The 24,577-nt window shown below is 42.8% G+C and overlaps 1 protein-coding gene across 1 annotated transcript in view; it reads left to right on the plus strand.

The window, feature by feature from the left end:
- Positions 1-244: 244 nt before the first annotated feature.
- The window catches only part of PRKCH (protein kinase C eta), a 219,263-nt gene continuing 194,930 nt past the window's right edge, over positions 245-24,577 (plus strand). The window contains exon 1 of the mRNA XM_078053787.1: positions 245-1,474. Coding sequence (XP_077909913.1) covers positions 1,112-1,474 — 363 coding nt within the window. The 5' untranslated portion in view covers positions 245-1,111. The remainder of the gene's footprint in view (positions 1,475-24,577) is intronic.

The following is a 24,577-nucleotide window of genomic DNA, read 5'->3' on the forward strand; positions in this document are numbered from 1 at the left end:
CCTCTCCGAGGAAGGAGGAGGACAGGATTTCCATCATTACTACCACCCTATTAAAAACAACAACAACAAAACAACCGTGTAATTACTCTCTGCAGGAAAGGCGCACAAACAGGATGGGCCTGAGCTGAACCCGGGATGGGCCATCCCTGTAAAGGTTAGGAAAAGGAACCTCCCCGCCATGCGCCCGCTCAGGCCAGGGCCTCTCCCAGACCGCCAGGCAGGCTCGCCAGCCCAACTCCTCCGGTGGTAAGAAGGGTGCCGGCGACTCCTGGAGCGCGGGTTCCCAGCTCCTGCCGCCCCCTCCTCCCTCCGCCCCCCAGCACTCTCTGGACCTGTCTCCCAGGCCTCAGGTGTTGGCTCACGCCGGGCCACGAGCCCTTCCCTTTTTGGCCTGCACCTGGGGGAGCCTCTAGCCCACCGAGCACAGTCGACCCCGCGCGACAGGGAGCGCGCGCAGAGGGGGGCCAGCGGGCCGGCGTGGGGCTCCCCGGCTTCGCGCGCCCGGCCACCGACCCACAGCCCCGCCGGCTATGCGCCACGCCCCCGGGGTTCGGAAGGCGCGGGACCCGGCGCAGGGCTTCTGTGAACTTGGAGCCTGGCGGCGCGAGACTCCTGTCGGGGATGCGGCGGCAGCTGCTTCCTGGTTTGAAGCTCGCCGAGTGGGGGAGAGCGTGAGCCCGCGGAGGCGGGGGCAGGAGCAGAAGCAGGAGGAGGCGGGGGCAAGAGACGCTTGGGGCTGGAGCTAACCGGACGGGTCGCTCCGGCTCTCCAGGGAGAGGAGCTTCCCGGCTCTGGAGAAGGGGCGAGTCCTTTGATAGCCCCCGGGAAGCGCCGCGTGCTGGAGAGGGACGGTCGGGCTACCCCGGCTCGCGGAGGGCTCGGCTCCGGGCTCCCCTCCTTTCCACCTCGCGAGGGAGGGGGCGAGGGAAGGAGGGGAGGGGAAGGTCCCGCGGAGGAGGCAGAATGACCAGTCGAGGGGGGCTTGGGCGCTGCTTTTCCCAGAAGCTGCTTCCACTCCTGCGGCTGCCGCGAGGGCTGGCTTGAGCTGGGGCTCCAGGCTCTCCCGCTGCGAGCCAGCGCGGCCCCCCGGGGCCCGGGCAGCGGCGCCGGCATGACGTCCGGCACCATGAAGTTCAATGGTTACTTGAGGGTCCGCATTGGCGAGGCTGTGGGGCTGCAGCCCACCCGCTGGTCCCTGCGCCACTCGCTCTTCAAGAAGGGCTACCAGCTGCTGGACCCCTACCTGACGGTGAGCGTGGACCAGGTGCGCGTGGGCCAGACCAGCACCAAACAGAAGACCAACAAACCCACGTACAATGAGGAGTTCTGCACCAACGTCACCGACGGTGGCCACCTCGAACTGGCCGTCTTCCACGAGACGCCCCTGGGCTATGACCACTTCGTGGCCAACTGCACCCTGCAATTCCAGGAGCTGCTGCGCACGGCCGGCGCCTCGGACACTTTCGAGGGCTGGGTGAGTAGCTGTGATCCCTCCCGGTTGTGTCCGCTTGACTCTTTTCCCCCTCCACTTTTCAAATCTCGCCTGGGTCCCGCTTTCCCATCCCGTTGTCGAGCTCTGCGGCGGAGGGAATTCCCTTCAGTTTTTGGTCCTCGCCCAGGTGGCCGCGGCGCTGGTGACGCGACCGCGGTGGGTGTGTGAGGGCTCATGTGTGTCTCCAGGAAGCCAGCCCGGACACGGTCCCCTTTTGGGATGGCAGCTTGGGCTAACGGGAAGTCAGGGCGAAGGCAGTGACCCCCCCCCCCCCCGCCCCCTGGGCTCAGACTTTGGATAAGGCGCCCAAACTCTCCGCACGCGGGTAGTACAAAGGAAAGGCGAGTAAGATGGTGATATGAAAGTGACTTGATCTGGGTAAAGTACTTAAAGCGCTTCTTAGGAGAAAGCCATACATTCTCGCAAGTATTATTCATAATGTTTATGGATACGTGTTGGTTCAGCTGCTCAGACGTGCACACGTGTTTCAGCATGCAGATCCATTACATCCCATGGATACATAGCCTACACTGGCAGGGATCTGAGCTCCTGGGTCTGCACGCTGGCAGTTTTATTGTTTAGCAGTTTTCCAAGGAGATGAGGTTTATATGTGTTTGTAAGTAACTTCGGTAGTTCTGTCACAACCTGAGAGGTGTGAGGCTTGCATGCGCAGTTTCTGCCGCTATTGGTCTGGGAGCTTTGAGAACTCCTCAGTAGTTTGTGGACCACCCCCAGTTCTCCCCATCTCACCTGCTGGTGTTTCTGTGTATTGACAAGTAGTTACCCACAACTTCCTGCTTGCCTCTACTTTTCACATAGTTCCCATGAGACAACATTTCTGCTGCAAATAAATTAAAATTTCTATTAGCACTCTACTCAGTGCTAAAATGCTTTTGCTTCTTATTTCTGGTACTGTCTTTGTGATAAAGGTGTTCTTCCCGCTTTTACATGATGAAATGATAATTATAATGAAGTGGTCTGGTTTGGCAAAGCGGAGTAAGCTATTTGAAGAATCTCGGGACTGTAATGGTTTAAGTTCAGAGGATGTCAGTTTTAAGTCCAGAATGTGAATCAGTATTGAAAACCTGTTTGAAATTAACAAGTGGTGGAATCAGATGGATACCAATGAAGACTCATTTCAATATTTTATACTTTGAGGAACTGGTAATTTTACCATATAGTCTGTAAAATTACAGATGGCTTGTAGAACTTTTTTTTTTTAGGATTATTTATTCATTTGAGAGAGATAGAGAGAGAGAGAGAGCATGAGCAGGGAGAGAGGCAGAGGGAGAAGCAGGCTCCCCACCGAGCCAGGAGCCCGATGTGGGGCTCGATCCCAGGACCCCGGGATCATGACCTGAGCCGAAGGCAGACGCTTAACCATCTGAGCCACCCAGGCGCCCTGAACTATCTTTTAAGTAGAAGAAAACATAATGAATATTTAACGAGATCATCACATTATATTGAGTTAATTTCTCTTCAGCTGAACTTTATGAAATTTAGAAGTGGATTGGAGAGGAATGGCTAAAAGAGAGACTTACATTTTATTCTGTAAATTTCCAAATAGAAATAGAGGTGAGCCTGGGAATCCAAATGGAATTACTGAATTAGTGTTTGATTAGGAGTTAGGTTGGGAAAGCTCTAGAGGAACCAGATTCTGAAGTATGGTGGTACAGAATGGCCAATGGCTATTAGAAGCATCACTTCCTGGAGAGAACCTAGACTGGTCCTTCTTACCCCTGGTCTGCACCATTGAATCACATGGGGGGGCTTTTGAAAATCCCCACTTTTAAAAACTCTAAGCATCTCTGGCTGTGGGACCCTGGCTGGTATCAGTACTTTCAGGCTCCCAGGTGATTCCAAAGTGCAATCAAGGTTGAGAACCTGTGGCCTAAATAAACACCGAGAGATTAGGACTGGAAGAAGATGATCCAGGTTACCTGACATGATGGAGGTGTGCAGAGCTGCTTATGGTTCCACTGAATGAACAAAGATTTAAATGTATTTTAAATATCTCAATCTATAATTATCTGAATTAATTATACTGAGATGTTTAAGTAACACACTGGTGGTGTTTTTGAAAACAGGAACATTTGGTAGGCTAGGTCAGCATTTAAAAGACCTTGAAACCAGTCATTTACCATGCATTTATATTCAACTGTGGGCAGGGCAGAGTATTTCGTAAAAATTCTGGGTATTTTTTTTTTTTTTAAGTTTTGGGTAATTTGAAACAGGATAGGATAGATAGTATGAGTAGAGTGTTTTGTTAACTTTAAGAAAAATTTTGTTAGGAAAGTATTAGAAATGTATGGTACGCTTGTTTTTTAAAGGATTCTTTGTAGATCTAAAGGTGGTTTTCAAGTTTAGAATTACAGAAATATTTATCTTTAGTGTATTGAAATGTGTAGTTTATTCAGACATTTACAAATAGAATATTTGATCTTACTCCACAATAGATTCACGTGGTGCAATTGGAATTACAAGTCGCTGAACTTAAAAAATCTAGTGACTTAATTTTTGCTAGTTCATGAGTAGAGAGACAACAACAGAAAATACATTTATCATTAGAATAAAACATAGTTATGCATTCTGGCTTAATGTACTTTCTATCAAGAAGATAACATTGATTTTGTACGAATTTTTTCAATATTACCTTCTAATCTTGATGAGAGAAGGGATTAGATTTATTTTAATGCAGTGTATTCCTAATACCAACCATAATGCCTGACATGGACTAGGCAGTTAAATATTTCATTCCTGACTATACATATTTCATTAAATCTACATAAAAACCCAAGGAGGTGGGTGGGATAGAGTTAAAGAAGTTCTTAAACAGTAATTCACAGTGTTAAACTGTTCAATTAAAAAAGATCTCAAAGACCTAAGTTTCCATTTGAAACTAAAAGGAAGAGCAAGTGGAACTAAAAGTAAGCAAAGAAAGAAATGGTAAAGAAAGAAGTCAGTGAAGTAGAAAAGAGAAACAATAGAGAAAAATCAATGAAACAAAAAGCTGGTTCTTTGAGGGGAAAGACAAAACCAATGACATTAATGAACCTCAAGCCAGGATGATCAAGAAAAAAGAAAAGACGAAATTACCAATATAGGAAAGAGAGAACATCATTATAGATCCTACAGACATTAAAAAAAGTAAGAGAATATTATGAATAATTTTATGTCACATTCCACAACTTAGATCAAATAAATTTCTTGAAAGATACAAACTACCTATACTTACTCAAATAACTTGAATAGCTTTATGTTTATTAAGGTATTTAAATTTGTCATTAAAAACCTTCCACAATGCAGATTCAAGGTCTCAAGATGGATTTACTGGTGAATTCTGTCATATATTTAAGAAAGAAATAGTGCCAACTCTATACAACCTATTTCAGAAAATAGAGAAGGAAACATCCCAACTCATTCCATGACCCTTATACCAAAACCTGATGAAAACCTACAAGAAAATAAAACTACAGATCAATGCCCCTTGTGAACATAGATATAAAAATTAAATTTATAAATTTGCTTAAATTTTTAGCAAATCAAATCCAACAATATAGCAAATGGGTAGTACATTATCACCAAATGGGGTTTATAACCAGGACTGCAAGATAGATTAAACATTTAGAAATCAATCAGTGCAATTCTTCATATTAACAGAATGAAAGAGGAGATTGGTATGATCATATTAATAAATACAGAAAAAGTATCTGACAAAATTAAATATCCAGTTATGATAAAAACTCTCAACAAATTAGTAATAGAATGGAACTTATTCAGCCTGATGATGGACATCTGTGAAAAGCCTATAGGGAACATCTTAATGGTGAAAGAATGAGTGATAGCCCCCTAAGATCAGAAGTGGCAAGGATGTCTGTTCTTGTCACTTCTGTTCAACAGTGTGTTGGAGGTCCCATTCAGTGCATTAGGCAATTTAAAAATAAGATTACAAAGGAAGAAGTAAAACTGTCTTTATTTGCAGGCAGCCTTACTGAGTAAATAAGCTCCACTCATTGATGTCACGCTATGGTGAATGAATCTTTCAAATAATTCTTAAAAACCTCTTTTAAGAGGTGTTGTTAAACAGTTCCACATAAGCATCACAGATTGGCCATATTTTACTTCTGTATGATTGTAGAAAATTCTAAGACATCTACAAAAGGGCTACTAGATCTAACAAGTGAGTTTAGCTAGGTCACAGGATCTAAACCAATATACAAAAGTCAATTGTATTTCTATATACTATTAGTGGACTGAAATAGAAAAAATACCATTTATAAGAGCATCAAAAATATCTGAAATTGGGTAAATTTGGTAAAAGATATGCAAAACTTGTTCACTGAAAATGACAAAATATTGCTGAAATAAAGATCTAAGTTAATGGAGGGGGTACTGTGTTCATGAATGGGAAGATTCAATATTGTTAAGACCCCAGTTCTTCCCAAATTGTTCCATAGATTTATTGCAATCCTAGTCAAAATCTCAGCAAGCTTTGTAGAAATTGATAAACTGATTCTAAAACTCATATGGACATGCAAGAGACCTAGACTCATCTAAGAATAATTTTGAAAAAGAACAAGTTGGGGGACTTACCTCTCTGATTTTAAGACTTACTGTAATGCTACCATAATCAAGATAATGTGATATGCAGTAAAGAGAGTCCTATAGATCAGTGGAATGGAAGAGAATCTAGAAATAGATCCATACATGTATAATTGGTTGATTTTTTTTTTTTTTCCTGACAGAGATGCCAAGGCAACTTGATGGGGAAATAATCTTTTCAGAAGTAGTACTTGAACAATTGAATAGCAAAATGCAGAAATATGAGCATTGACCCTTACCTCATAACATACACAAAAATTAACCCAAAATGGATCATAGACCTCAACATATGAGTTTAACTGTAAAACTTCTATAAGAATACAGAAGAAAATGGTAGTGACATTGGGTTCAGCAAATATTTTTTAGAAAGGACACAAAAAGCACCAACTATGAAAAAAAATCAAACTTGATAAAAATTAAGAATTACTGCTTTTCAAAAGACTTAAAGTGAAAAACAAGCCATAGATGGGGAGGAAATATTTTCAACATTAAATCAGACAACGGACTTGTAACATGAACATATAAAACAACTCTTAAAACTCAATGAGAAAAATGCCCAATTTTAAAATGGGACAAGATTTGTATAGGCACCTTCATGGAAAATAGCACATTAAAAGATGCTCAAAATCATTAGTCATCAAGGAAATGCAAATTAAAACCAAAATTCATGGAAAGGCTAAATTAAAAAGATAAACCATACCAAGTGTTAGTGAGGAAATGGAGCAACTGGAACTCCTATACACCACTGTGAGGAATATAAAATGGTGTAGTCACATTGGAAAACAGTTGGTAGTTTCTTAAAGTGTTAAACATATACCTACCATGTGACCTAGCTACTCTTAAGTATTTACCAAGAGAAATGAAACCATTTGTACAACGACTCATACATGAATGTTCATAGCTGCTTTATTTGTAATAAAACTGGAAACTACTCAAATGTCAGTCAACAGTTGAATTAAAAAAATTTTTGTACTGAAGTATAGTTGACCCACAATGTTATATCAGTTCCAGGTGTACAGCATAATGATTTGACAATTCTATACATTATGTAATGCTCACCATGATAACTATAGTTACCATCTGTCACCATACGATGTTATTACAATACTATTATATTCCCTGTGCTGTATTTTTCATCCCCATGACTTATTTTATCACTGGAAGTTTGTACCCCTAAATTCTCTTCATCTGTTTTGCCCATCCCCACAGCCACCTCCCTTCCGGCAACCACCAGTTCTCTCTATTTATGAGTCTGGTTTTGTTTGTTGTTTTGTTTTTAGATTGCATATGTAAGTGAAATCATGTGGTATTTGTCTTTCTCTGTCTGACTTATTTGCCTTAGCATAATATCCTCTAGGTCCATCCATGTTGTTGCGAATGGCAAGATATTCCAGTGTGTGTGTGTGTGTGTGTGTGTGTGTGTGTGTGTGTACACACACCACATCTTCTTTATTTATCAGTGGATGCTTAGGTGGCTTACATATCTTGGCTATTGTAAATAATGCTGCAGTGAACATAGGGATGGCTGTATCTTTTTGCATTTTCATTTTTTGGGGATACTCAGTGATGGAATTACTGGATTGTATGGTATTTCTATTTTAATTCTTTAAGGAACCTTCATACTGTTTTCCACAGTGGCTGCACCAATTTACATTCGCATCACCAGTGTATGAGGGTTCCCTTTCCTCCACTTCCTCAACAACACTTGTTATTTCTTATCTTTTTGACAGTAGACATTCTGACTGGTGTGAGGTGAAACCTCATTGTGGTTTTGATTTGCATTTCCCTGATGATTAGTGATGTTGAGCATCTTTTTATGTGTCTGTTGGACAGATGAGTGATTAATGAATTGTGTACCCATACAACGGAATACTACTCAGTAATAAAAAGTGATGAAGCATTCATGCATGCAACAATATGGATGAATCTCAGCATAATTTATATTGAGTGAAAGATGCCAGACAAAAAGGACTCACACCATATGATTCCATTTATGCAGAATTCTAGAAAATGAAAACCAGTTTGTAGTGATAGGAAGCAGATCAGTGGTTGCCTGGGAATGGGGGGATGGAGGTGGATGGATTACAAAGACAGCACAAGGAAAGTTTTGAGGGAGATGAATGTATTTATTATTTTGATTGTAGTGATGGTTTCACAGTTATATACTTACATCCAAGCTCATCAGATAGTTCACTTTTAAGTATGTGCGTGTTATTGTGTGATGGTTATACGTCAATAAAACCGTAGAGGAAAAAACAATGAGGATTTTACCAAAGAAGATGTTAAGTAAGTGACTGAATTAGGTTTGAGCCAAGGCTGGCTGTTGAACACTACATTGCCTCTTCAGTGTAGAAAATATTTATCACAGTAAGAGCATAAAAAATTCTTTATAGTTTCTGATTTTGGGGACACAGTCTCATTTTCTAAATTGTCACTGCCAGTTTTTCTGTTTCTTCTAGAACTGGTTGATTTTGCACAACTTCTTAGATTTCTGAAAAATGCAAATTTGTCTATATTAAAACTTTCCTTCTTTCATGTACTTTCTCTTTATTTGCTGACTGTCCAAATGGGGACCAGCATCTAATACTTAATGCAGAACATAGGGGAAGGGGGGGGAGGAGGAGCTGGAGGCTGCGTCATGGAAGGACCTTGGCGTCCCCTCAGGAAGGAAGGACCTGCTTGGCGGGATCTCAGGCTGTTTTCCTCGTTCACCCCTCCCGAAGACACTATGTTCCCTACAGCACTGGAAGGCTGCTTTCTCTGAACTTCTCAGTGAGGTAACTTTTTGGTAGTCCTGTCAGGTGACGTGGCCAGGTTTCCACTGGACACTTGTCAGTTGCATTTTTTCCTGATTCCTGGATCCAGGTGCATGAATTGAGAGCATTTAAGTTCTTCTAGATTCATTATCTAGCGGTTCATTGTCTTTTGTACTTTGCAGTGCAATTATTTTTTTCTAACAATTATTTCTTTCTGAGCCAAACGGCTAGCAGTGTCCAACACTGATGAGCTCATGGTGTTGAGGGGAAAGACATACTTTAGCATCTCTAGGGAGGTTTAGTCCAGTGTACAGGAGTTGTATTGGATTTTTGTGTCTTCAGTTTCATTGTAAGGATTTTGCTGCAGTGGGGCTGGCTGCTTCTCAACAGACAGGTTGTGGCTCAAAAGCTCCCCCCTACAGAGAACATTTTCCTGACCATGTTATTATCTTGTCATCCTTCATGGCCCTCATCATCCTCTGAGATCATTTTGTTAATTTACTTATTATGCTTTCCTCCTTTCAAGTATAAACACCATGAGAGCAGAGATTCCTCCTCCCTTATTCATTGTTCTAAACCCAGTATCACTTATATAGTAGGCACTAAATATTTGTCAAAAGAATGAATTTCTTAAATGTGATTTTGGAGCAAGCAAAGTGTAAATACTTTGGGAACATCTTTAAACACTTTATTCAGCTTTCCAAAAGAAATAAAAGTCACTGGGGAGTGACCAATTATAATTATTACAGTGTCCCTTCTTAAAATCAATTAATGATGTATCAATAGGTACTTGAAAGATTGGACTGGATTTTTATGCCCTTTGAGTATGGTAATGGGTTGAAAACTCTGTGGATGAAAAATTCCTTGCTTTTGCTTCAGTTTAAAAGACTGTGATTTTTAAGCCTGTTAATAGGTTGTAATCTGTGAGCCCAACATGTTAAATTTGGGGCTGAGGCAAGAAGTAAGCATTCAACCTTGGAGAGTTAATGAGGTTGGTGGGCAGAATGTGAATCATTTCATCTTATGTAACTCTTTTGGTATCTAGCAGTTGTTCAGAATGATGATTAGTTACGATAGTAAAGTGCAATACATTTTTATGAGATGGGTAGCATTTACTTAGAATAAGATAGGTGCCTTGGATTTTCTGCAATCTCTCTCTCTCTCTTTTTTTTTTTTTTTTTAGATTTATTTATTTTAGAGAGAAAGAGAGAGAAGGCGCAAGGGTGGGAGGAGGGGCAGAAGGAGAGAGAGAGAGAGAGAGGGAGAGACTCTCAAGTAGACTCCCTACTGACTACACTGGGCTCCATCTCACTACCCTGAGATCACAATGTGAGCTGAAATCAAGAGCCAGACGCTCAACCGTCTGCAGTCTCTTTTCTATTTTTTGGAATAGAAGGACTAGAACCTGACTAGATCAGGTTCTCCTTTTGTGTTAACTGCTTATCTCTGTCTTATTAGAATATCATAAAGTTGAGGCCTGAGTGGAAACTCTGCCTTGACCACTCTTTTCCACTGTTAACATTGCTGTATCCAAAATGAGTTTTCTCTCAATTGCCAAGCTGATAGTCATTCCTTAATACCTTCAGTGGTTCCCCCTTACTCTTGGATAAAGCACACATCTTTAAGATGGTGTAGAATGTTCTCCATGATTGGCCTCTGGTTTCCTCTTGAGTCTTCTTGCCCAGCTCTCCCCAACCCACACTCTGCTCCAGTCACATCTTTCATCCTCGAGGGCCACCAGTTAGTTCCTACCTGTGCCTCAGGTCTCACTGTAGACATCACTTACCCAGAAAACTTTTCCTGACATCCCAAGTCTGGGGCCTCCTCCTTAGTGTTCCCTCAGCATCCTTGAGATCTCCACTGCCCACCCTTCCCTCCGTCCTGAAAGAGTAGACATATGGGATTGGGCTCTCGTGGCGATATTGGTTAGAGGGAGTTCAGGGTGTAGTAGTATGGGTGATTAACTAGGATTTATCTCTTCTGCTCCTGGGGTAGCTACTCTAACAGACTATTACATGTGTCTGTATGAAATGCCAAGCCCTAGGTGAGCATTCATCCACCATTGAGCACATCCTATGTACTGGGCACTGTGCTCTACCCTAGGGAGGCAAGTGGACAAGACAGACATGGCCTCTTCCTTCATAGACCCTGGAGTTTCAAGGGGGAGAGAGGTTGGAGGAGAAAACCAGCAACCAGGAAATTACAGAAAAGAAGTAAGTACTAAGATGCTATGGGTACCTGGTTTGAGGAGATCAGAAACATTTTTCTGGAGGGAAAACAGCTGATTTTTAAAGCCCCAGCATAGATAGCCACAGGCCTGCTTCAATTAAATGACTGTGATGTATCATTCCTCAAAAGAAGAAAAGGAACTTTTGACCTGATAATGCTTTCCCAGGGAGACATCACAGGTGCCCTTTTGAAAGGTACATGTTCCTGACCCATTAGACATGTTTCCATCTTTGGAAAGTGACTAAGTTGTGATGCCTATGAACAGATGACCTGACCTGAAAGAACATTTGCCTCCCAAAGGCAGAGCACAGTAACACCCTATTTGAACCAGTAAATACCTTAAGCTTTGTACAGATCAAAAAAGAATCATAGATGTTGAAGCAGGAGGATTATCTAGTTCAGGACAACAACAAAAAGCCTGACGGGTCTTAGGCCCATTGACGCTTGCAGATGAATTCATTTGGCAGAGATGTTTTTCATGTTGAATCTGAAGATATTTCGTTCTGTGGTACTCCAGTTAGCCAGACCCCACCACTCCCAGTAACAACCTGGCCCTCTTTACTCATTACCTGCTTAGTTCTGGAGGTTTTTGAGTTTTTGACACCTATTGTAGCTCAAGCCTTGTCTTCAGAATGTGGGAACGAAAGCCACGGCCACAGCATTACTGTTGCCTTGGCTCACAACACTCTTAACATACAGATGGAGGTATACTTACTTAGATTTATTTAGATATCTAGTAATTTCATAAATACATTAAATTAGATGTATATTTATTTAGATATTTATTTACATTCACATATATATTTGTGTCCTAAAATTTTAGAGGAAGCTGCCTTATTAGTAAATATAGGAGGAGTCAACTTTTTAAATATATTTAAGTAATAATCTCTACACCCAACGTGGGGCATGAACTCACAACCCCAAGATCAAGAGTCGTACGCTCTTCTGACTGAGCCAGCCAGGTGCTCCTATGAGGAGTTAACTTTGACTGTAAATCAGTATTACATTAACTTCCCAATTAAAAAAAAAAAAACAACCTTGTAGTTCATTATAGAATTTCCAGCAATATGTAAGTGCTGTGCTATAGTGGGAGTCAGGAGAGCTGGGTTCAAGGTGTAGCTTTGTCATCCATCAGCTGTGACCTTAGGCAAACCTGTGTGTGTCAGGGTCTCAGTGCCCCTGGTTTAGATCATGAGGGGGTTACACTAGAATATCTAAGGACCCTTCCCATCAGTACAGCCTCTGCCTCCGCGTGTTAGGCAGTTCCATCATTTCTTTTCTTTTGGAGTGATTGGTTTGGTTTTAAGCAGTCAAGATGAATTACGTCTTACCAAAGTTAGTAACTCCTAAGAATTGGTCCAAATCTAAATTGCTCGGGCTTGAGGAGGATTTGGCTCATGTCTAAATGGATTTTAGCATTGATAGTGATGTTGGTGTTATTTCCTTGGTTTAGAATCAGCCTTAAGGAATTACAGTGGGTCCTCATGTCAAGCCACAACAGTTATATTTCTTGATTTACAGTAATGGGCTCCTTATCCTATGGGACAGTTGTAAGTTATGTCCCTGTTACTTCTTGGCGGAGAGAGACTGAGAATCCCACTGTTCGAGCTGTTGCTAGAAGCCATTCTCACCAGCGTGGTAATTAATGCTTTGTAGTCACAACATGTCTGTAGCCACCAGTCTATATATTCACCTTAAGTGATGACAAATACTATAAATCACTTGTAGAACAGACATTTTAATTAGATGGAGGAATGAGCCCAAGGGTATTGGCTATTGTAGTGTTGAAGTGCTGTGTCAAAGGACTTTATGAGATGGGAACTTTTTGTTGAGAATCATGATACTATCCAGAGAGATTTATCAAGATTATTATTTTGGTGTACTTTGGTATACACAGCAGTGATTTTCAAAGCACGAAGGACTTTTTAGTAGAAAGACCACTTAATAGGAGACTCATCAGCAGTGCTTTTATTAAGTGCTGCCTTCTGGAGAGTTCCTTCAGTTTTACATAAGCTTTACCCTTGCACTTTACAGGGAGAGGAATGCATACAAGTTTTAGTTTGTGCTTGTGGTAAAAAAAAAAAAAAAAAAAAAAAAAAAGAAATTTGCCAGAGGATAGAACCATAGCCAACATGAGCCCCTCATAATTATATTAATAAAATAAATCAGAGGCGGCCAGTGTGGGCATGTTCTAGACCTAGCCCCTGTTCTTTAAGGACATAAACTAAAACCCCAAAACTGCATTTTCATTTGTAAGTCATATTTACCTCTTGTACTTGCATAGCACTGTTTCTGGATCTTTCTCATAGCACTTAGATGTGATGTTGTACCTCTGTCCTCACAGGAGGCTTTGGTATTCTTGTCTGTGATGTCATAGGGCCCCTTCCCCATAGGGGCTCCTTCCCCGGTTCCATTGGACAATGAAAGTTTTGCTCCCTTCTGAAATATCTTCTGGAGACTATTCTGCTGATGCTCAGATTTGTTCTAAGCTCTGAAATTATTTTTGGAAGAGTACATAAGGGTCGTAAACATATTAGCATAATTCCCCAAACAGAATACATTTATTAACTTGTGAGCTGCGGACCTCTTAAGTGCTTTATTATATTTCACTGTTGTTCTATCATAGTATGGAAGAGTTGAGAACAGATTCTCAGCAGAAGCAGTGCATCTGAAAGTGTGTTTGAGCTTTCAAAAGCTCTGGATCCTTTTAGTGCCCTGGATCCTTTTAGTGATGATGAAAGCTATGGACCCTGTTTCTAGAAAAATGCATATATGTGCATATTGACAGTGTGCTGGGATCAGTGTCACCAGGTTAGTGGTCCCCAAAGCCCGATGGTGGACGCAGAGCTTCAGGTTAAGAAACCCCAATTGAAAGGTGTAAAAAATAAGGCTTTCATTAATTTCTAATTCCCAGGGTATGGTTCTAATATTTTCCCCTGTATTTGAGGGCATTTTCACTTCAACTAATTATAGCAGACAATTAACTAGTTGAAAAGAAGAGCTATAAATTTTAGAGAAAAATACGTGCTTTAAAAAACGTATTCTCACATCTGGCTCCTGGTGAAATATGCTAGATGGTGACCCATTTTAAGATTTATTTGGTTGTGTTATTTAGGTATTTTCAAAAGCCTCTATTTTTGAAGGGGTTTCTTTGAGGTTTGCAGTAGATGAAAAGTTAAAAAAAAAAAAAAAACACCTAAAAAACTAGGACAGTTTGACTTTGGCTTGTATCTTTTGTTAATATCAACCTTTTGCCTATAAAAAGAGATAGGATTTATCTGTATGCTTAAAACATTTACCCTCTTTTGGAGCTGTGTTGGGCATTATGGTGAACCATTGTGTTAGTCCAAGACAAGACATTGGAATCAGTGATGCTTGTCTGCTCCTCTTGTCTCGTGACCCCTGGTCTCCTATGGTCTGGGTCCTTCTGACCCAACGAGATTTTCCAATCTTCTCTTGAATTTCAGCTCACCTCACTGACACCGTGGGAAACGACCCTGATGATGGTAGAAATTGAGCTGAATGGAGGTGGTCCAGAGGGCAGCTCCCTAGCTCTGCGGACTTGAATCCAAGAATCCTCCCCGACGCCACCACTGTGTGGGGTGGAGGCAGCAGAAAAGCCACTTAATCATTCATAGATCTTTACTGGCTCCTGCTGTGTGCCCAGCTCCATTCCAGGTGTTCCAGATAGGACAGAGAACACAACACCCGGAATCTTGGCTCTCACAGAGCTTCCATCCTAGTGTGGAGAGGTAGATATTACATAGGAAAACGGGTGATTATGAAAATAACAAATGGTGGTTAGGTGCTCCCTGGGGAACAAAAAACAGGGTGATGTGGTGGAGTGTGATGAGATGACTGCTTTACCCAGAATGGACAGAGAAGGACTCACAGAGAGGGAACATTTTGGCTGAGACCCGAGTGATAAGCACCCAGCCATATGAACATTAGAGAAAGCATCCCAGGCAGAGGGACCGGCTAAGCCAAAGGTCCAAAGGTAGGAACAAGCTTGATATGTGGAAGGACAAGAAGGAGGTAATGGAAAGAGGGTAGACTCGGTGTTACCAAGTTGAGTGCATTACTCCAGCTCTGCTACAGTGAGCAAGTCCTCCATCTCTGACCATTTTCTCCTCTGGACAATGGTGCTACTGTTAGCTACCTTCTAGGATTGGTGTGAAGATCAGATGTAATACATTAAAAGTGCCCAGCACAAAGCCCCTCAAGAAATGGTAGCTTTGGTTACTTTTAATCTCCCGAGGATATTCATATTTTAACAAGGGCCTTCTGAAAATAATCATATTGGCCAAGAAAAGACATTCAGATGATTGCATTTGAGACAATGGGGGTGACGACTTACATTTCCTGGGGATAGAGGAGGTGCATCTGCTTACTCTCTGCAGCACCGTATTTTCTAAAGGAAAAAGAAGACAAAGATTCTGAAGTTAATTCCACATTTTTGAATTATTGAATGATATATTTTCTGTAGACTCCTACATATTAATGGAAAGTTTCAATTCTTAGAAGGATAGGATAATTATACTGTGGTGATATAATTGATAAGGCCTCTAAGTGTTTTTATTTTATTTTTACAAAACTATAAACTTATGGCTGAGAATTAATAAACATGGTGACAGCAATCAAAGGAAATAAAACCTCAGAAATTATGAATAACTAGATACAGTTGGTTCTTAACTACTGAAAGCCTGTTTACTTTATTGACTATAATTTTGTGAATTAACTCTGGATAATTTTGAATAATGTCTATTTTGGCATCTCCTTGACCTCTAGAGTATTTCTGACCTTCCCTTCAATATCCATTTGGTCTGTGTTTATGTAAAAAGACACATTAGCCTTTGCCTAAGCACATAAATTAGGATGCAGGATCTACAATTACAGAGTAATAGTACAAAGTACAGGCTTTGAGGAATATTTATTGGACAACTACCATAATTATCAGTGCATCATAGTGTGATGGTTGGGTGTCAGCCAGGTTGGGGTTCAGCTATTAGTTCTGCCTCTCATTAGCAGGGGCCATTGAAGCTCTCCGAGCCCCAGCTTTCTCGGCATAACACAGTAGCTGCCTCCCAGGCTTATGTGAGAACATGGTGAGGACTTAGGTAAACCATGGAGCATAGGGCATGACACATAGCACCACAGAAAATTATCATCCGTGTCCCCATAATCACCACCACCACTCCTGCCGGTGCTTAACTATGAAGTCACAGGCCCAGCTTTTTCTGAAATTAACTCTGAAAACAATAAGACACTGAATTACGTAGAATTTTAGAGTTTTTAATTTTAGAGAATTCAGAGTTTAGAATTTCGAGGTTTGAGATTTTAGAAGGGATTTTTGAGTCCAGCCTTTTTTTTTTTTTTTTTAAGATTTTTATGTATTTATTTATTTGACACAGAGAGAGAAAGTATGAGCACAAGCTGGAGGAGCGGTAGAGGGAGAGGGAGAAGCAGACTCCCCGCTGAGCAGGGAGCCCGGGATCCCAGGACCCTGAGATCATGACCTGAGCCGAAGGCAGATGCTTCACCAGCTGAGGCACCCAGGCGCCCCTGAGTCCAGCCTTCTTACTGTTTTTGCTTTTTATTTAAGATTCTGAACTGTAAATCAATAGGATGGTTACTGGTGGAGGAGGGGATGGTTTCTTTACCCTGGAATCCTAGTGATTTCGGGTAAATTTTGTATATATGTCCACTCTGAAAGATCTTACAAGAAAGATGGGGAAATGAAGCTGGGAATACTGTAGCTACAATGTTAGCCAAAGTTAGTTTGTGAAAAGCCTTGAAATTGAGTCTGTTGGTTTGCTCATTTGATATTGGACAGATAAAAGATTCTGAGTTAGTGTGAATAACAAATCAGAGGGAAGTTGTAATACTCAGTTGCAAAGGAGTGAAGGAGCCCTTTCAAAAGCTGAAGTGAGTGCTTTTATTACTGTAGTTAAGGGAAATGATGGTAAGTAGTCTCTTTGAGTTGGCATTAAAAGATGTTTCCTTGATTTAAGTTTGAACATATAATGCTAGTCATTGGATGTAAATTGTTCTTTCATGCTTTCAAAGAGGAAAACTACAATTTAAAAGTGCATCATTTGAATTTTGGGATTTATGGATGAAATCAAGGGGCACCAACAATTTTGATTTGGTTTGCAGAAAAATATGAAGTCCCCCCTCCCCCACACTGACTCATTTTGAAGGTGATTTTGCCCAGTTCTAGCTGTTGACTGGCTACTTGTTTTGGGTCCTAGATCTTTCATGGTTGATTTTAAGTCTGAGGTTTCTGAAATGTACATATTTAATTTTTCAGAACAGAGGTTGCATTTGCTCCATACTGAGGCCCAAGAGTGTTTGCACTGATGTTAACACAGTCTTGGTTTTGGGTATTCAGAAGCCTTAGCTCATCGGCTGTGCAGAGAATATATTGCTTTTGAGTCTCCCTGCTGGGCCCCCTCGGCTGTCTTGTCATGCACATCCTGTGCTTGGGTTGTGGTTGTATTGATTTGCTGGGGCACTGCTGTTACAAGTGTCTGGGGGTGAATGAGAATGTGTTGGGTGTCTGCCCTCACTTCCGCCGGACCTGCTGCTTGCAGCCCCCGGTACCACAGTCTGTGTGAGCGCCTCTCTCAGGGACCCTCAGCTTCCCCCGCACCTGTGCCTGGCCAAGTGCCCTGCATGCAATAGGGATTCAGGAAACATTTGTAGAATGAAGAAATTCCTCATGGTTTTCATGTCTTGAGTCTGATTCGGGAGTCAAACATTGTCATCCACTTTTGCTAAAAGATTTTGTCTTTAAAACATTCAAATTGCAGCGGCGCCTGGGTGGCTCAGTCGTTAAGCATCTGCCTTCTGCTCAGGTCATGATCGCAGGGTCCTGGGATCGAGCATCATTGGGCTCCCTGCTCAGCGGGAAGCCTGCTTCTCCCTCTCCCACTCCCCCTGCCTGTGTTCCCTCTCTCACTGTCTCTCTCTGTCAAATAAATAAATAAAATATTAAAAAAAAAATAAAAACAGAAATTGATTTCTTATAGTTCTGGAGGAACTCTCTGCTTTCACCGTCTTAACCATATTGTGCATATGGCCAAGACCTTTGTCTCCCATCTTTGTCCCTGAGCCTGATTCTGCCTCTAGGACTGGGGCAGCTGAGGGCAAAGGGCTTTGTCCTCTGTCTCCTTCAATCCTCACGACAGCACATGAGGCATAAACAGGTACCATTCCTTCTGGAGGAAATTGTGGCTTAGGGAGGTGCCAGAGCAGGTCCAAAGTCTCACATCTAAGGCTTGCTGGGAAGATCTACTTGGACGTCTGATAGGCGTCTTTGGGTCAGCACTGTCCACGACTAAATACTCCATCTTTCCCCTTCACCTGCTTCTCTGCCCATTTTCTTAGAACTAGTCTCACCATTGTGAGTCACCTAGGCATCATTGTTGAATTTTCTCTCTTTCACCTGTTTCCCCATTTCAGTCCATTGCCAAGTCCTGCTGAATTAGCTTGCTAAATACTTCTTGACTCAATTTCTTCTTTTCCACCAGTACCACACCTGTTTAGGCCCTTGTCCCATGGATGGATGAGTGCAGTAGCTTTGGAACTGGTCCCCATGAGTCAAATCTTATTCCCTCAAATCCATCTTCCACAGAGCTACTTGGGTGAGCTGTCAAAGCTCAAGCCTAACCTCTCTCCTGCTAGAAATCTTTTAAAGGCTTCCCATCGCCCATAAAGTTCAGGCTTCTTGGGAGGATTCCCAGGAGTCTGGTCTCACCTACCTCCCCCATTCCATCTCCCACCTTTCCTTGTCTCCACTTCATGAACTGGGTACAAACGAGCAAGTTAGGTTTTCTTGCTTCTGCTCTTGTCTAACTCATTTCATGTTGGGGGAGGAGGGCAGGTATTCCTTTGTAATTTGCACAGAGGACTTGTTATATAACACTAGAAAAGATAGGAGGGATGAAGGAGGTTATATAGAAAAAATATGTCCCTCTCTTTGGAACTGCAAGCACACCCACAAACAGGCCTGAGCCCGCATATGCACGTACCTACACACTTCCATGTGTCAGCTGACAGCATTCCCTGAGCACCTGCTATGGCCAGGTGCTGGATGTGCGAAGTTCAAGTTGCTCACCTTGTGGGGAAGACAGCACAAGCCTGCTGTTTTATCAGAGAGTAGTTGAGTTCAGGAATAGAGATAGGTGCAGTAATAGAAATGAATGTTATTGGATTGCAAACCTAGGGATTCAGGAAGGACTTCCTGGAGGAGGGGATATTCGACTTCAGTCTTCAGGGTAAGTCAGTATTAACTAGGTTTGAGGTGGTACAAATACCTTTCCCCATTTCCCCCTTGGAGATTTGTATTTTTCCCATGGAATTTTTATCTGTGTGGGTCATTTTAAGCAGGGCTAACAATACTTAAGTGCTTTTTAAAAGCAAACCGTACCTGGTCCATACCACTGGCAGGAACAAATTTCATGAGGTCCGGGGCATTGTCTTGGTCTTTTCTCATTTATTCTCAGTGCATGGCCCCTGGTAGGTGCTGAATAAATGGTTGAATTGGATGCCTTGAGGTGAGGGGTGAGGAGAGGTTCTCCTCTTTCCCCTGAACGTGGTAAAAGTCAGTGTGTCAGTTGAGGCTTGTGTGTGGGTGACCCTGTGAGGTGCTAAGCTTGGTGGCCTGCCTCTGTAGTAGATCTCATGGGAGGCGCAGAGTGTTGTCTATATGTCCAACTCTGCTCTGAGCCCCAGTGCCAAAAGCTAACTTGCAGGTGAAGGGAGGAGTGCCCTTTTAAAGGCTAATCCAGTAATTAAATTCAAGCAGAAGGTTGGTGAAGGCGGAGCTAACTCGTTTATTAGCATATAATATGATCAACCTAACTCATATAAATGTAGATTATTGTGGTTTGTCCTTTCCTGACTGCAGAAGAGCTCTGGAGAGATGCCCTTGATTAGGAGTTAGTCAGTGAGCTGCTGCTTGAAGATCTGAAAATGCCAGACGGTGTCATAGCCGCAGGTTTTAGCTTTCATTCGCGTGAGAGAGTTTTGTCTTCCTGTGTGTGAGCTGAGTGTCTGTTCTGGGCTTAGGCTCTGAATCAGCCGCCCCAGACCTACCATCCCATGGGGCCTTGTCACGGCACGCTGCCGGTGTGAAGCCTGTTTTCACAGAGGCCCATTTCCACCAGAAGAATCGCACCGTAAGTGTTTCCACAGGAGCTCTGCCCTTCGCCGCTTGTCACTGTTGTGGCTGCAGGGCTCCACCACAGGGCGGAGGTGGCTTAGCCCTCGTTGAAAACGCAACAGATCTTTCCATCTCTCACCGCAGATTTTCCAGTGTCTTCTGGTCCAGCGTGGAGTCTTAAAACCAGGTTCACTGATTACCACATAAGAGCTGATAAGTAAATGATCTGTTGAAGACTCGCATCCAGAAAGGTCACGGAGAGTTTCTCGACCAGCTAACCTTAGACCGTGCCATGGAGAAGCTGCTGTGAAGGTCCAGGAACTGTCTAGCATCACTGTCCAGACAGACGGGGAAGGCAATGGCTTTACCTCTGGCCGAAGGCGGGGGCTTCTCCGTGGATCAATGGACACTCTTCCAAATGAATCCGTTGTTCCTCTTGTGCAGACTTCTTGCCTTTACTTTTTTTCTGAGGGCCTACGGGGTGGCCTGGAACAGTTCAGTGCTAACTGCCCTTTGTGGTTACTGCCCGGTTGGTGTTCCCAGTGGGGCAGTTGCCATAGTGGTCTAGTTATTTGGATTGATAAGTCAAAGGAATGGCTTGGGGGTTAGTGTACTGCCTGGAGAAAGGCTTAACATTACTCCAATTAAGAAATTAATGAATCTGGGGCGCCTGGGTGGCTCAGTCATTAAGCGTCTGCCTTCGGCTCAGGTCATGATCCCAGGGTCCTGGGATCGAACCCCGCATCGGGCTCCTTGCTCTGCGGAGAGCCTGCTTCTCCCTCTCCCACTTCCCCTGCTTGTGTTCCCTCTCTCACTGTGTCTCTGTCTGTCAAATAAATAAATAAAATCTTAAAAAAAAAAAAAAGAAATTAATGAATCTCATGGTGCCTGGCTGGCTCAGTCAGTTAAGCATCTGCCTTCAGCTCAGGTCATGATCCCAGGGTCCTGGGATCAAGCCCCATGTCGGGCTCCCTGCTCAGCAGGAAGCCCACTTCTCCCTCTCCCACTCCCCCTGCTTGTGCTCTGTCAAATAAGTAAAAAAAAACTTTTTAAAAAAAGAAATTAATGAATCTCAAAGGATTATAAACCAAGTGAGAGATCTTCCAAAAGAATGGCCCTTTAGAGAAATAGTGACCAGCTCATTGAAAAATAAGACCCTAGACTGGATAGAGAAGTCTTACGTGTAAAGACTTATAAAACTACAAAAAGACTACCCTATAAGGAAAAGAGGGTCTTAAATTTTATTGGTGAGATTTTCATTCATTCTGGAGCTATGATAAAACAAGGACTAGACAATGCAGGGCAGAAAGACGGATTTCTTTAGATTTTTACCTCAAACACAGAACCTAGATCTAATGTGTGTCTAAAAGTAATATCATCTAAAAGTAGTACTTGGTCTCTTTTTGTAATCAAATAATATTTTGAGTAATATTCATTGCTTAACTAAAGCGTGTGACACAGTGAAAATATAAAAATTGATTAGAAAATATATATGAGTGTGAAGATGTTTAAAGAGAGTTTGACCTATAGCTTTGTTTGGCTGAAATGTATGGAATTATTTAGTTGGCACCAGGAGACAGAGCTGGATTTAGAACAGGTGTTTTCCGTGTTCCCATCTTTTGTGTGGAAGAACAGCCTGACCCCTTGGCTTTCTCCTGGGTTTAGGATCCTGACATATTTTTTAAAATTCTTTTTTTTTAATTAATGAAGGAAATTGACATACAATGTTATACTAGTTTCAGGTGTATAGCATATTGATTTGACAATTCTATACAGTAGTCAGTACTCCCCACGATAAGTGTAGTCACCATACAACATTATAATCTTATTAACTATATTCCTTATGCTGTCCTTTTCATCTTTGTGACTCACTTGTTTTATAACTAGAAGTTTGTATCTCTTAATCCCCTTCATTGATCTCACTCCTCCCCATCCTGCTCTGGCAACCATCAGTTCTCTGTATTTAGGAGTGTGTGTGTGTTTTATATTTTAGATTCCACGTGTAAGTGAAATCCTACAATATTTGTCTTTCTCTGACTTATTTCACTTAGCATTACACCCTCTAGGTCCATCCATGTTGTTGCAAATGGCAAGATCCCATTCTTTTTTATGGCGGAGCAATATTCCGTCTGACAGCTCCTAAGGGTAAGTTTTCTAACCGCAGAATCCCATCACCTTTATGCTGCACAGGTATTTTGTAACGGGCTCTTTTGGACGGTGACTTCCTACTTCTAGCAATCTCCTCTCATCGTCCTGAAGTGATGTCAGGATACCTTTGGAACACCACGAAGCTTGCCATTTGAGGGACACAGCTTGCTTGTGGGCTTGGGGACTGAAGAGGTCTAGCCTTGGTTCCAGACGCCGATGAAGTGAGAGGTCTCTGAAAGTTTCCCCAGCTCTGAGAATTCTGATGTCATTCACATTTACCGCCAGGGTGGCTGCTTTATGACGCTGGATGTGTAAGAAGAAGGGGAGACAAGTATGAGAGACCTGCCTCCCCCGAACTCGTGGGAAGTGGGTCAGCCGTCGAGTGAGATGGTGCCTGGCATTCCCCAGCCACATCTTGTGATGCAAACCGAAACAGGCCGAAGGGTCCACTGTGTGCAGGCGTTTCCATGAAAGTAAGCTGTTGTGTGCCAGTTACAGCACACTGCAAGCAGAGGTTTCAGTGACCAGCGTAATCTTGTTTTCCCCCTTCGGTGATATGTTGAATGGAGTCCTCTAATGGTTGTAGCTTACTTGCGAGAAAAGGAGCTGGTGGAGAGTGCTGGTTGGTTGCTCTGTGACCAAACCTGCTCTTTTCAGGGCTGCAGAGCCAGCTGTGGAGCAGACAGACAGCTGTGGGTACAGCTCGGGGCAGCGCTCAGGTCTGTAATCAACAGCTTTGCCTGTGACTGACAGGTGGGGTGGCCACTGCAGGTCTGCTCTGGTGAAGGCACTGACCCTGCTCATCGCACTTGGGTGAGAGGTGTGTGTGTGTGTGTGTGTGGGTGTGTGTGTGTGTGTGTGTGTGGTGAGAGACTTCTGGAAGTTCCTCCCATGGCTCATCTGTGTAACCTTCTGTTTTCATCAGATCCCCATCGCTAGCTTCTTAAAGCTAGAGGAACCAAAGAGCCTTAGAGATCATTCAGGACAAAGGACTTTGTATTTTAAATCCCCATGACCGTCCTGAACTCCAGTTGAGCAATTGAGGCTGGGCTTGAATTGCTTACTGATACGCTACTTTACATGGTAGTTTTTTGTTTCTGCTTTGGGAGAATGATCTCAGGCCTGCTAAGGGCTTATTTCTGTCCCTGTCACAATACTAGGCTGTGTACTCATTCTTTCTCAGTTCCTTTTTCTCGTATATTTCCTCACAAATCATTTTCCTCTTTCCACTATTTTTAGGGTAGCCAGTCCTAAGATACTCACACATAGATGATCTCTACTCTCAAACCCTTTCCCAATGAGCACGTTTACGGAGCACCGTCTCTCTCTAAAGTCTTCCGTCACTGTGGTCCCTTTGCGGCAAGCATGAGCAGGGTGTTTTTAGGTCTTTTTTAAGAGTTTCTCCCTAATACTTAATTTCCCCAGACTGTGTGGGTAGAAGACCTCAAGTAAAAAGAGAGGAGCCTCCACGAGCTGTCTCAGTAACACTGGCCACTATACAGAAGTAGTATGTTGTTGGTATCCTTTTCCCATCCTTAGACTATAACTTGCAGTATTTGTTGATGGAGAGCAGATGGACAGAGCCTCCAACAGTCATTTGATGGCGGTGGAAATCCAGGAGGCACTGAAGAGGACAGATAATCCTCTACTATGAGTCTCACAGTGTCCAGAGGGGCAGAGAAGTGATGAACCGGGTAGCGGGGGTGGGATAATGCCGAATAATAGTAGATACTCAGTAAGGGTTGACTAGATGTCAGGTTGAGTGCTCACTGGATGACCTCAGTCAATCGTCCGAATACTTTTGAGATAGTTTGTCGTCTTCTCCTCTCTTTAGGGGGCAGCTGAGGTCCAGAGAGGGTAACGATACTTGCTCCTGGTTGGTGGTGGAGCTAGAGTTTGGACACCTGTGTGCCGCCACCGGCTCCCCCTCCTCACCCCCCCAGTCACACCTGCTTCAGGTGATCGAGAGGAGGCAAAGCAAAAAACTGCAAGATGAACTCCCGCATATTTGCCTTGTAAGGGTGTATGTTTCTTAATTCTGATAAAGTGGTAGAGAAATGATTAAGGGTTTCACTGTTGATAGGGCCCCGGATAGGAAGGACATCTTGTGCTGCGTGTGATTCTGCAGCAGATGATGGGTCCTCAGATAGCACAGTGTTGGCCCAAATTAACGTGCCAGCTTAG

Source organism: Halichoerus grypus, chromosome 8 (genome assembly GCF_964656455.1).
Source record: "Halichoerus grypus chromosome 8, mHalGry1.hap1.1, whole genome shotgun sequence".
Lineage (NCBI taxonomy): Eukaryota > Metazoa > Chordata > Mammalia > Carnivora > Phocidae > Halichoerus > Halichoerus grypus.